Genomic DNA, 13,264 nt, shown 5'->3' with positions numbered 1-13,264 from the left:
TATCATAGAATATAGGTCTTAATTCTGTATGTATTTGGAGGGAGAAATGTTTTATCATTATTGAATTAACCAGTTGATTATTATACTATAATAGATTTGTTGTTTGCTCTATAAAATGTCTGAAGATGGTGTAAAATGTCCATGTCCATGTTTGCCAAATCTAAAAATGGCCTCAAATATTATTTGTTTTTATTTAAATAAGTAAATAAATAAAATAAAATACAAACAGACCAATTAATCAATCATAAAAAATAAGTTTGTGAATAATTTAGTAATCAGTAACTGATTAACATAAACAAATAAAAATATGTTCTCCCGCAATTAGTCTCCACTACCATAGGTGGCGCTGTGCACCTTTTACGTCCTTTAACACTGACACGTGAAGAAGTAATCCCGGAAGCACATGGACACCAGCAGTGTAGAGGTGGACATGTAACTTCTCAACACAACTAAACATTTTCACCTTTTTTGTGCGTTGAAACGTGTGGTTTAGTTGTAATTGTTACGTCGTTTATACGCGTACGTTTGTTTTGTACGCGCGAAGCAGCCGCGTGTAATTTATTTCCATCATGGTTCGAGCTTTAAGGTGAGTTTGACTAAAGTTAACCTCCTCGTTTGTATGTTTTAAATCGGATTTGAATGGTCTGGTTAAACAAGTTTTAATCTGCAATTAACCGGTTTGTGATAATGATTGAAATCAGACGATTTGATTTTTCTTATTATGATTATGTTACAGTCCAAGTACATTCACGCCACGACTTGTACATATTAGGGATTGGATGATACCACTTTTTTGTGTTTGATACCGAGATCCCAAACTAGATACCGATCCAGTCATTTTAGACCATGTATGAACTATAAAGCTGTTAACAACACATTTGGGCATAGTAAAGCATGTGATATGTATGATTTGTTGATTGTACTGGATTTTATATTTGTATCTGTCCAATATCTGATCCAGTGATTTTATGAAATGCTTAGTTCCAGTATTGTACCAAATACAACATAGAAATAAACAGTAACCACTACATTTTACGTAATCTCTTGAGTTTAATTTCAGTAGATGAGTTCAGGACACAAGGGTGTAATGAGGATGCAATGAAATTCGACTTTTTTCCCCTCTGTGTTTGTACAATATTAGTTTTTGAAAAGGAATTTGTCGATAGAAATAACCTGCCAATAATATGAATGGGAAAACTGTGAGGTAGATGTGCAGTGATCAGCCATAATATTATAACAAGTAATTGTTGCTGGTCACTGTACATCCAATGCTGCAGAGCAGAGGTTAAAGCATATCTGTGATGTGTCCTTTAGGAGTAAAAAACCACAGAGGACAAATAAGAAAGAGCAATATGATGAAGATGACCCTGAAGCCTACAAGAACATGCCTGTGCCCGATAAGGTAGGACCGCTCAGATTATTAATGTCTTAAAAATGTACAATTACGTAGTTGTTGATCTAGACCAGAACATTTACATGTTGACTCTCGATGAATAAAGGTCATGTTTTTATTGTAATAATTTCTTTATCCATCCACACTCTACTGCTCACCATTGCACTGTTCAATGATTGAGACTAGCTTATTTAAACTAATCTAATCTCTTAACTTTTGAATATTTGTGGAGGAAAAGAAATCATAAGTGTCTCTTACTTGGGAGTATGTGACGAATATTTGTTTTCTTAATCTGTACTGACACCGTGAAAACATTATTGTGGTTATAACTGCCGGTGGCTGTGTCACATCATTACTGAACGAGACTCTGTAAAACTAGTAATACAGACATGAACTTAGTTCTATGATCCGTCTTCTCTCGTACTTTCAGAAATCGACACAGTACACAAAGGACATGGTTGATGAATTTCACGATGAGAAGATTGAAGTAAGTTGACCTACTTTTGTACTGAAGTGTGTGTTGCAGTTTTTGTATTATTTTTTTCACATTTCTGTTTTGCTCTGTTGTAGAAACTTCTCGCCCGTGGTGTAAACATGGAGGCTGATTCTGACGAAATTGACGACGAGGTGCCTTTTTGTTTGGTTTGGATTTATTGTCAGAAAACAGACATAGTCTGGAAGCAATTTCAAGCTCATTTGGATTTTGCAGGAGGAAGTGATGGCCCTGGATGATTCTGAGGAGGAGGATGAGGAAGAAGAAGGGACAGACATGGAGAGTGATTTAGAGGGGAAAAAAGAGGATGGTAAACACAAAGTCTTCTGCTGGTTTTTTTTCTAGATCTGGTAAAGGTATTTCAGGGTTTAATTGTATTTTTTCTCCTCAGACCTTCCAAATGAAATGGCATGGGGCAAAAAGAAGAAAATGTTCTACGACTCCGACTATGCGAAATCAAGTAAGCATCTCTTATCCCCAGCAACATTGTTGAGGCCATTTTTTTAATGATCTAGTCATTTGCTAATGCAATTTCAATTATTTTATTACAGAAGATAAAGCTCAAGATGTGTTGGAAGCTGAGGAACAAGAGGAAGAAGAAGAAGCTAAAAACATCCAAAACCGTTTGGCTGCTAATCTAAGCGAGGAGGATTATGATTTAAGCTTTTTTCAGGTATTTTTTTTTTAACAGTAAACTTCCCTTTCTTATCTGCACTGAATATCAGGTGTGATGGTGATGTCTTTTTTTGTTGACTCTGCCTTCAGGAATTCACTGCTGTTGGGGAGGAGGATGAAAATAAGACCACAGAACAAGAGGAGAGGATTGTGAAAGACCTGCAGCAGATGTCTCGGAAGGAAAAAATGAAACTTCTGAAGAAGGAATCACCAGAGCTGCTTGAACTGATTCAGGACTTCAAAGCAAAGGTAAATGCTCCCAAAGTGTGCCTAAAGATTAGTTGTTAAATCAACTCAGACTGACATGTAAACCGGGGTCATTTATTATGCCTCTGCTTCATGTTTGCAGCTTTCTGAGCTGAAGGCTGAATTGCAGCCTCTCATGCAGATGGTGAAGGATGGAACGATCCCACCAGGAAAGGTAAGTGGATTAAGCTTTTTTCCTAGATGTGCCTTTTTTATTACTATTATCACCATAGCTGTATAGTAAGTATGGTAATAAAACATTTGGTCCTCTTCTTTTGTAAAGGGTGCCGACTACCTCAAAACAAAACAACAGCTGTATCTCAAGTAAGTTGCTTTTAAATCGTACATTTTTCCTCATTGTTTATTGAATAACGACTCATGTTTGTTCTCTTGTCAGTTACTGCACAAACATAAGTTTCTACTTGGTGCTAAAAGCGAAGCGAATCCCTGCTCATAACCACCCTGTGATTGAGAGGCTGCTGACCTACAGAAATGTAAGTATTAGAAAATGCATGGCAACTATATATAACTGGGCCACTACAGCTGTTTCTTTCGACGTGAACTCCAGAAAATATCTAGGATATTGGGTGTGGATATTTTCCAGTTTTCTGTTCACATGTCCATGAACACAGCTTTCTAGTGTCATGAGACACATGAGACCGCATTGAGCATTTTGTTATTGACTCTTGGATGTTTGCCCACAGCTCATCAACGATCTAGGAGCAGTGGACGCTCGACTTGCGCCAGAGTTTCGAAAGCTACTGTCTGGTGAGGAGGAAGGCAAGCCAGCAGAGGGCAAGAAAGTCTCCAGAGTCTCCAGTAAGAAGGAAAAGGTAGGTTCCTTGTACTTGTGTTTTTATTACCATAAACGTATACATCATTCTTGTAAATTATACTACTTTTATATCTTTAAACTTCACACAGTATTTGCATTTATTGGACTTGCAACTTCCACCTTCTGTAACATCTCAGGAATTAGTGTTTTTATCACTGGGAAGATGTGTTATTAAGTTTGTCTCGTTTTGTCTGGTAATATTGGATCCCAAGGGAAATGCTCTCTCTTTTGGTCTGCACTATAGTACAGCAAAATAATATATCTGAATTGATGCTTTCACTTACTCAAATCTTACTTAAAATCTGTTGTTGTTGTTGTTTAATATAAGCTATGAATGCTTGCTGGATGCAGGATTTTGGAGAAACTGTGCCTGAGGTTAAGACGGACTCCGACTCTGACCTGGATGAGGAATCCGCTCTGCGCTTCTACAGAGACGCAGAGGAGCGGTTAACACTGAAAAGAAAGAAGAAGAGCCCAGAAGATAATGTGTAAGTATGATTTGATATGCAAAGGGCTGTTTGGACCAAATCATCAGGGGCTTAAATAATTGTCAATTTGTGACAGGTTGGAGGAAAATAACGACAACGTCGTGGAGGAGCAGGATCCAGATGCAAAGAGAGGAATCACTTACCAGGTACTGAGGTCAAACACAGTATTTACGGTTGTGACAGTTCTCTGAGAAACTTTAAAAACTGTTAAATAGAGGTTGGAGAACATCTTCAGATTTTGTCAATAAATATACCATTTCCCGCATGCCAGACCAACACCCTGAATTGATGATTTATATTATGTTTGTATACATCTATATACATCTATGTGTGTGAACATGAAAGTCTTCTACCCTTTTGCATTTAGGATTTAGGGGGAGAAAAAAAGTTTTCAGTAGATTTCAATGACTAGTCCTGCACCTAATGCTTTCACTTCATGTTATTAAACAGTTACTCTAATCCTGAGTTTGCCCCAACTCCACAGATGGCGAAGAACAAGGGGCTCACACCAAAGAGGAAGAAAATTGACCGTAATCCCAGAGTCAAGCACAGAGAGAAGTTCAGACGTGCCAAAATCCGCAGAAAGGGACAGGTTTGTATCCAGTTACAGTCCATTCTTATTAGACTTATCTATCAATCAACTAAGCATTATCCATATGAATCTAGACAGTATGTGACATGTCAGATTTGTTGTTTGTTTGCCAGGTCCGTGACGTTCGTCGGGAGGAGACGCGATACAGCGGAGAGTTGTCTGGTATTCGCGCTGGTGTCAAGAAAAGCACCAAACTTAAGTAACCTGAACAAAATCCAAAATGTGTGTTTAAATGTAGCTATGGGATTAGAAAAATGTCAGCATGTACTTCAATGTTTATTTCAAGTTACCCTTCTACCCGCCACTTAACTAACCATCAGTATCATGGAAAATGAAAAATGAGCTGGATTACTATGGAGTGTGATTAAACATTTTATACAATTTCAATTTGTTTTCTTATTATCCCAGTCTACAGAATGTTATAACTCTTTTATAACCATATTAGCACAGGTTAAAAAAAAAAAAAAGGGAGAGTCGTGTTTTGATTTGTTTTTTTATTGTCATTTCTGTTGCACAAGAATACATACGTATACAGCAGGACAGGCATAAAGAAATGAAAGCAGGGAAGATGTGACTCCAATGTACTGACAATGACATGTCAACTCCCTTCTGGGCTTATGAAGTTGTTGTGTGCTGATGTCAGGTTGCTCACTATCCTCTCCTCTATGTCAACCCCATTCTGCACATCTTCCTCTGAGAGGATAAGTTCAGCCTGAGACGAAGGGGTCACCACCACCACGTAACCCCGTCTAGAGTCCAGTATGTTGGCAACCACCACCTGGTGCCTGTATGTGTCCAGAGCCCGTCGAGCCTTTTCCAACAAGATGGCTGGATCGGTCTCCAGTTTAAAAGATATGACAAATGCCTGAGGCGCCCAGTCCTTCACCAGTGGGGACAGTATCTTGGGGACCATGTTCAAACTTAGCTGAGGGAGGGAAAAAAAATAATTTTATTAACAAGTACCATACTAACAGCTCGTTATTTTTTTAATTAGTATGCTAATAATTATTTTGTACGTATAATTTAACTGAACCCACTCCACCAGGCCACTTGTGAGGGCTTAATCTTGCCTGTAGAATATCATTCTCACTTACTTGAAGAGGACCATTTGAAGACTGGATTTTGTGTTCAGGCATCTCAGATGCTGGAATATAGAAATCAGACACAGCGGCTGCCAAATAAAACATGGCCTTTGATCCTGCAGAATAAACAATGGCAGACACATTAGGAATAATGCGAGAGAAACAAGTCATGACTTCAACATGCACATCCTAGTTAATCTGTACCGATTGTGCTGAGCGCCTGTGCCGCTGCTTTGAGAAGATGCAGATACTCGGACAAAGTGTTGAACTCTACAGGCAGGATAAGTTGGCTTTCTTTCACTTCCTGGTACCTCTTCAGCATTTTGACAACGTTTGGAAGCACCTTTTGGTCCACAACCACTTCACCAGAGTGGCCCGATGCTGCTTCCCCACTTCTAAACTGCAGGGCATCCAACATGTTTATGGTGGAGAAAGTATGCGCGTAAGGGTAGAGGGAGCGATGCCTGTGCAGGAAGATAACAGCGTAGCCGGCGTCTATGAAATACTCTGCTGAAGAGGCTCCACGTCTGCCACTGCTGAAGTTGTCAAGAAAGCGAACGGTGCGAGACTCCAGGGGAACTTTCGTGCCTCCTGATGTGATGAGAACCACCCTGCGACCTGCTGCTACATGTTGTGTGGCAAAAGCAGCCATCTTCTCTTTTTCCTCCTCAACATGAGAGGGAACAGCAAATTCTTTAGCCAACCTCCCATCAATCGAAGAAATTCTGGGTTCAGCCATTATCTGAAGAGAAGAGGGCAGAAGATTTGTCAACAGAGTAGCTGTGACACTTAACTCTAAATGTCTTAACTGTGTTTGAAGGAGAACTTTGTGTAAGAGTCAGGTAAAACCACTTCTATAATCTTTTGTGGGTTTAGTTAGTGCAAAGTAAATATTTGGGGACGCATTAAGGAGACAGCACATGCTGAACAGACACAATTTATTTAAAAAATATATAGAGAGAGAGAGAGCAGTGTTTTACATAACTACATAACATCGAAATTCTGAAGTAAAATTTCTTATGTTTCTGTTGTTCACACTAAGTGCAGAGCACAGATGTACCTAATGAAATGGCCGGTAAGTGAATGAAGTACATTCACACGTACCTAGTACATATCACCAGTAACAGCAGTGTTGATGTTCATTACAATGTAAAACTGTAATCCGGGACTATTTAAAAAAAATATATATAACAAAATACCAACCAGACTTAAACAATATTTAAAACACATTTGTCAAGGACACATCAAGGTGGACACTTTAGGATTTAAACCCGAAGCTTGTTCAGTAATATAACAGGACCCTGTTTTTGACGAGTAACGTCACAAAACTTCACCTGCTGTTTGAGAAACACTGTGCCGCGGTGACAACAAGCGCAATAATCGAACAAAGCACAGCGCGTGTTTTGAAATGACACTGGGAGACAAAAGAACTTTAAATATCTTACGTTGCGCGATGTCGCTGTCAGGTAGCTTCACAACTTTGGCACTTCCTGAAACCAGTGAGTTTCTTTTGTCTTTACAACGAGAGAAGAAAACCATCAGCGCCCCCAGTGGCCGTGATTGGCACTACCATTAAAATACATACAATACAAATTTCCCTGTGATTGGACTGATTAAGGAAAATCTTATCTTATCTTAAAAAGTAATGGGATTTGAATCATCAATCTTAGAACAGAACTTGATATAACAACAACAATAATAATATTTTTTTGTATACTATGTATAAAATACAATCTGGTATTCTGTTTCTGAATTCACATTGCACCTTTTATAATCTGTACCAGCGGTGGAAAGAGATAGACAGAAATATTCTATAAACGTAAAAGTACCACTATTTTTGATAAAGTTTCACTTAAGTAAAAGTAAAAGTACTAGTCTAAATGTCTAAAATGTACTCAATTTTAAGGAAAAAATGTAGCTTGTTTAAAATGTACTGTAAAATGTTTTGGTTCTTTCTCTGTTGTGCAAGTGGACACACATCTCACATGAATTGTTTTTAATTAAAAATCTTTACAAATTAAAGTGCTCATTTAATGACTTCATTCTCAGTAACGGATGTGATTTAAAATGTAGTAAAGTACAGTACTTACGAAAAACATACTTAAGTGAAATTAAAATTACACATTTAAAAAAATACTTTCAAAAGAACAAAACACAAGAAACCTACAGAAACGCACGTAAATGTAATTCATGACTTTCCACCTCTGAGCTGTACCTTATACTGTATATAATCAAGTGTACATAGCATTGTTTATATGCTGCATATAGATGATCATGATCATATCTTTACAAACTGCTAATGTATTGTTGCTTGTTTTTGTTTCATTATCATTAATTTATCATGATTTACTTATTTAAAGAGAATTATTTTATTCTTTTACATTGGGGTAGATCAATTAATAAGTTAGGCCTATTAATCAGGCATTTTTTAAAGAATCAGCCATGGCTGATTATTATTTATTAATTGGCCAATTATGACAAATTATGAACTTTTTTATGATGATGTTATTGTATATAATTGTGGACACAAAATGAAGATTGGAGAGATGGACCATTATGTTGTCAAAGACCGGTTACTGATGTTAAGCTATTGTATTGTGTATTATTTGTTATCATTTAACTATATATTTTCATATATACTGTATTATCAGATGCACTGTTTCTAAAAAAAATTATTATTATTATTAACTTATGTTAACTAATGTTTATACCAGTATGTTGGGCTGTGAGAAATGATATTTCATTCCCATGTAGTTTCTATATCCATCCATCCATTTTTAATAATTAAAAAAAAAAACAGTCAGTCACTGCGACCAACCTGCAAGAGGCGCTGTTGCACCGCTGAATAGATGATCACATTACCTCTCTGTCATGATCATGAGGCATTCTTAGTTCATGGACGTTTTATTGACATGTAATGTAGCCTGTGTTAGGCTCAGCAAGACAACACTGCAATAAACATCTTTTCAATTAAGATACAAGATAAATAGATTTGACCCATGATTTAATAAACCAGTGCAAACCTGAATCACTCTGTTATAAATAACTCTTTCTCAAACTCTTGTCTATTTTTATTTTCCTTCTATTATTGATATGTCACAGCACATTCTCTAGTATTGTGTAAACTTTACTTGTAAATAAACCTGATTCTGATGCTGAAGTCCTGTGAGTGAGTGTAATAATTGTTAAAAAGAGATGGAAAATTGGAATTAATTAAAAAAAAAATCAGAGGTGGATGTTACAAGACAGTATTGCTAGGTGCTCAGAACTATTAAAAGGGATGTGTGAGGTTTTTATATGGAACCTTTTAACGTTACCTGCTGTGAGTGGAGAGAAATGACCTACATTGTTAAAACCATAAAGCACAGCCATTTTAAAACTTCAGCAATAACATCTTCCTGCACCTCTAAGAGTGTGTAACATTGTAAAGAAAAAAAAGAAAAAGAAAAAAATAGGTTAAACATCCCTGATGGTACATTTTAAATCATATTTGTTAGAACAATATGTAATATGAGAAACCATGGATTCAGTGCAATACTCACATAATAGATTGATGATAAATATTATGATATAGTACACACACACATACATACATATAAACTATCAGAAAGTAAATATAAAACAGAATTTAACTTAAGTGGTTTTAAGAAATAATGTGAGTAAATATTCCTGATTATTACACACTTTAACTTAAAGGGCTGTCTTTTTTTTACCTGGTGAAATGAAGTATTGTTTTTTTCTATTATGTAAATAATTATCCTTTTTTTCCCCAGGTCTTTTACTCATAAAACTTAACAGAAACACAGTAACCAGTGTGTGTGTGTGTGTGTGTGTTTACTTTTCTTTGAAGGAAGCCACTCTGACATCAATTTTTTGTCAATTTTATTGATTTTTTTTTCCCAATCCCAACTTCCTCTGTTGTTGTAGGAATGAGACATATGTCTCAGATTAGCTGTCTCGTGATCAAATAACACATTTATCTCTGCAAATAAGTAAAAAAAATATTTTTTGGGTGAAGTGGCCCTTTAAATGACATTTAAATGTAATTCTTGTAAGCCCATTGATCGTATCTGGATACTTTGTGGTACCACTCTGTGGTATCACAGTGTGGTGTCAGTTCTACAACAAAGGATGTGGGACAAAAAGGTAACTTTTCATCAGTGGTATTACACCTAGATTTAGTCCAGGTTTATTCTTCATCTTAAAATCATAATGTGACGAGTTTAAAGGGCACTGTGAATGCTGCAAAAAAACTAAATGTGTTGATGCAGTGACTGAAGAGTTCATGTGTGGGTGCACTCACTGGTCTTCCATAGTCAGGCTCGTGCGTTTGAGCGCGCGCTAGTTTCTGTGGCGGCAGAGGTGGTGAGACAGAGCAGGGAGGGGGGAACCTACAGAGAGTCGTCGTCGTCGTCGTATGGGAAAGTAGTTCCGGGCAGTTTTAACCAAACGCGGGGAGGGGGAGGAGTGGGGAAGACTCCCGGATGTTGGCACGGCCGCCGAGAGAAAGGCGAACGAAAGAAGGCGGAGAGGAGCAGAGTAGGGACGCCACAGCACCGCGGGTTCACCGGCGAAGCTACGGCCAGCGCGGCTTTTTGCACCACAGGACGATAACGTCAAGAGCGAAAGACACTCCCGTGGGGCTCCTGCTGGCTGAAGAAGAGAAGGTGGAAGGAAGGGGAGGGGGCAGTTACTCTGAAACTACCGTGAGGATTTACAGGGAGCCACCGTCACAGCAGCTTTCACCCAGAGTAAGTGAGCTACACGGGCATGGAAGTTGAACTAAGGCCCACGAAATGGACGACTTTGACGGGGAAGTGAGCTGCAGTGAAGTTGTGGGGATTGCGCCCCGTGAAAAGGCCCTGACACAGAGTGACGGGGCGTGCGGGGACATATTTTTTGCTTCCCGGAGAAGCAGTCAGTGTTGCCCTGTGGTCAGTGTTAGTCCACCCCGGGCGTGTTGCTGTAACTCTCCAAGTTGACAGCTCCCGTGTTAGCCTGCTAGCTCCGCCGTGCAACCGGTGACAAGTGACAGGGCAACTTTGACAGCTAGCTAACCAGTTTTAGTCGCCAGCTAACTTTAGCAGAGCTCTGCTGGCGCTCTCTCCTGGGCCAGGACTGGGTCTATGTGTGTGTTTGTCCTCGCCTTAGAGGGATATAATGACATATCCCAGCCCTCCAGCAGCTATCGTTAGCTAGCTGTTTGGTATGGGGAGACGCTGTGTGTCCAGCCTCAAGTGTGTGTGTGTGTGTGTGTGTGTGTGTGAGAGAGAGAGCCCAGTGTAATTTGGCTTTCCGGCGTGCTCTGATGGTATTTGACTCTCAGCTGTTGCAGCGTGTTTTCTTGTCTGTCAGTCGTCTGTTTCTCAGGCGGCTTTTAAATCCCTCCAGAAAAAACAAACAAAAAAAAACCCGATCCTCGTGTATATATAAGCGGGAGAGCAGTATGTGACAGGGCGCATGTCTGTCATGTGGCTGGAAAATCAACAAGTGCAACGCATGCTTCAGGTCCATTTAATGCCACAGACCTTGATCTCGGGGCTGTCAACTGCCTCTGCTGGTTTATATCCGTACGGTTTGTTGTCCTTAGATGCCTCAGACAGGGAAGCAGTTAAAAATGTTTATGCATGACACCTCTGAAGACACGCTCCACTCTATGCTTTGATGTTAAACCATTTGGTGTGTGATCGCATATTTAAGATACACTGATTGCCGATGTCAAATGCTGTGACATTTTTCGTGCAATTGTAAACAAAGCAGTGCCTTGCGATGGATGACTGAAGTCAATTTGCCTCGCTGTCAACTTGTGCATTTTTTTTTATCAATGAAGACACGGGGATTTTTTAATTATATGTAACGAGGTGCCAAATAGTATTCGTTGTATATGCCCAATCTGCAGAAAAAGACTATGACTAAAACAAAACACCAAATTCCCCACCCAACAAAATGCCCACAGCGTTAGTCAGCACCCACGATCAAAGGTCAGGTTTGCTTCTTAATCAGCCATCCTTTAAATAGCAGACCTTCAGTAAGCTTGTTGGACATGGTGCTTAAAGTATGATGAGTACAAGTTTAATATAGCATAATGTCTCAAACTCTGTATTTTCTCTTATTCTACAAATGATCCACTGTACGTTGTTCCAAGAAAAGATGATGCATGGGTTTCAGGTGCGGTTAAAGTTGAATTGCATTTTATTGTGGTTTCTCAGCTGCAGCTGCTTGGTCTTAGACAGGTTTCAGCCCCCTTGCATTACAGATTTCTTTGAATGCCTTTTCTATTCACAAAATTGACATGCAACCGAAAGACACCTTTCTGTTGTTTGCTGACTGTTGTAGAAACGAATTGGAGTGGAGCGGATTCATGCATTGTACACTTCAAAAATATGAATCGCAGCACACGTAATTTCCTCCTCAAAAATCAGTTTTTGCTCATCACTGAAGATGTTGCTCAGGCTCAGACTTAACTGCTCGTTTACACTGTCAAGTGTGTTTGTAATAGTTGACATTTTTAGTGAAATGATCTTTTTTTTTTGCTGCTGTCTCAAATCACATATAAATGGCACATCTGTGTATACTCACAGTTACCGTTTAAAAGTGTCAATGGGTTTGTGTGATACAGCACTGCACTAATGGAGCCTTCAGCCATCAGTGATCTTTGAACATGCATTGCCTAATAACAAGACACCCCTCTCTTTCCTCCTTGATTTATTTCGCTTTCTCTCTCTCCCCCTCCATCTTTGAGGACAAAGAATATGCTATGTAATAAATATTGACAGTTCATCATTGGTCATGGATAATGTTCATCTAGGGGTCTATCATTTAATAGATTAAATGAAATAATGACAGGATGTGGTGTTGATTTGGCTGGATGTCAAGGGTCAGTCAGCATTAGTACAGTGGATTCAGAATGGGTATCTACTGTTTGAATACCAGCACCTCATTTGAAATTCTGAATGTAGCCCCGTGCCTAGCCCCGTCTCACTGAAAGGCTTTTTAATTTCTCCCCTTGAAGTGATTATTCAAATAACCTTCCTTGAGATGCAGTTATCAGGATCGTGGAGGTAGACGAGCCTCTGGCAGCACAAAATGCCCCCCCCCAGCCCCCCCCCAACAATAACCACCATGTGTAGTTGGACAGCACCCAACAGGTACCCTCTGTAGCAACCCTTATTATACAGCTACATCTTCCCCCTCAGGCTGAAAACCTATTGTATTAGCCGATTGGCAGGTGGCAATTTATTCATGAGGATGGCTGATATTTTTTGGCATGATGTAGTAGTGATGCTGTTGGTCAAAGGACCCTTTTTAGGTTTTTAAAATTACTTTTTTTGGTCTGAATCCAAATTGGGCTTATTTCAGTCTTTCTCTGCTCATGAATGTGAAGTTATTTTATTTAATTTACAGTTTTTTTTCTTTGCTTCATCACCTATCATCTCGTCCTTCAGTGAGTCTTTCACCTT

At 38.9% G+C, this 13,264-nt stretch overlaps 3 protein-coding genes across 3 annotated transcripts in view; 2 read left to right on the top strand and 1 right to left on the bottom strand.

The window, feature by feature from the left end:
- The first annotated feature begins 392 nt into the window (after positions 1-392).
- utp3 (UTP3 small subunit processome component) lies at positions 393-5,109 on the top strand. The gene is made up of 16 exons (XM_058631770.1): positions 393-586; positions 1,315-1,402; positions 1,824-1,880; positions 1,964-2,020; positions 2,103-2,196; positions 2,278-2,346; positions 2,438-2,559; positions 2,652-2,810; positions 2,911-2,982; positions 3,091-3,131; positions 3,205-3,301; positions 3,512-3,640; positions 3,994-4,130; positions 4,207-4,276; positions 4,615-4,722; positions 4,836-5,109. The coding sequence occupies exons 1-16, from the start codon at positions 570-572 to the stop codon at positions 4,923-4,925; spliced, it is 1,407 nt and encodes a 468-aa protein (XP_058487753.1). The 5' UTR covers positions 393-569; the 3' UTR covers positions 4,926-5,109.
- Positions 5,110-5,196: 87 nt separating this feature from the next.
- ppcs (phosphopantothenoylcysteine synthetase) lies at positions 5,197-7,306 on the bottom strand. The gene is made up of 4 exons (XM_058631911.1): positions 7,250-7,306; positions 6,009-6,546; positions 5,817-5,920; positions 5,197-5,647 (listed from the first exon to the last, which is right to left on the bottom strand). The coding sequence occupies exons 2-4, from the start codon at positions 6,541-6,543 to the stop codon at positions 5,321-5,323; spliced, it is 966 nt and encodes a 321-aa protein (XP_058487894.1). The 5' UTR covers positions 6,544-6,546; positions 7,250-7,306; the 3' UTR covers positions 5,197-5,320.
- Positions 7,307-10,282: 2,976 nt separating this feature from the next.
- Positions 10,283-13,264, top strand: part of foxj3 (forkhead box J3) — a 78,198-nt gene continuing 75,216 nt past the window's right edge. Inside the window, exon 1 of the mRNA XM_058632061.1 lies at positions 10,283-10,555. The gene's annotated coding sequence lies outside the window, so the exon portion shown is untranslated. The remainder of the gene's footprint in view (positions 10,556-13,264) is intronic.

This window comes from Solea solea, chromosome 6 (genome assembly GCF_958295425.1).
Source record: "Solea solea chromosome 6, fSolSol10.1, whole genome shotgun sequence".
Taxonomy (NCBI): domain Eukaryota; kingdom Metazoa; phylum Chordata; class Actinopteri; order Pleuronectiformes; family Soleidae; genus Solea; species Solea solea.
This window is presented reverse-complemented; position numbering and strand designations above follow the sequence as displayed.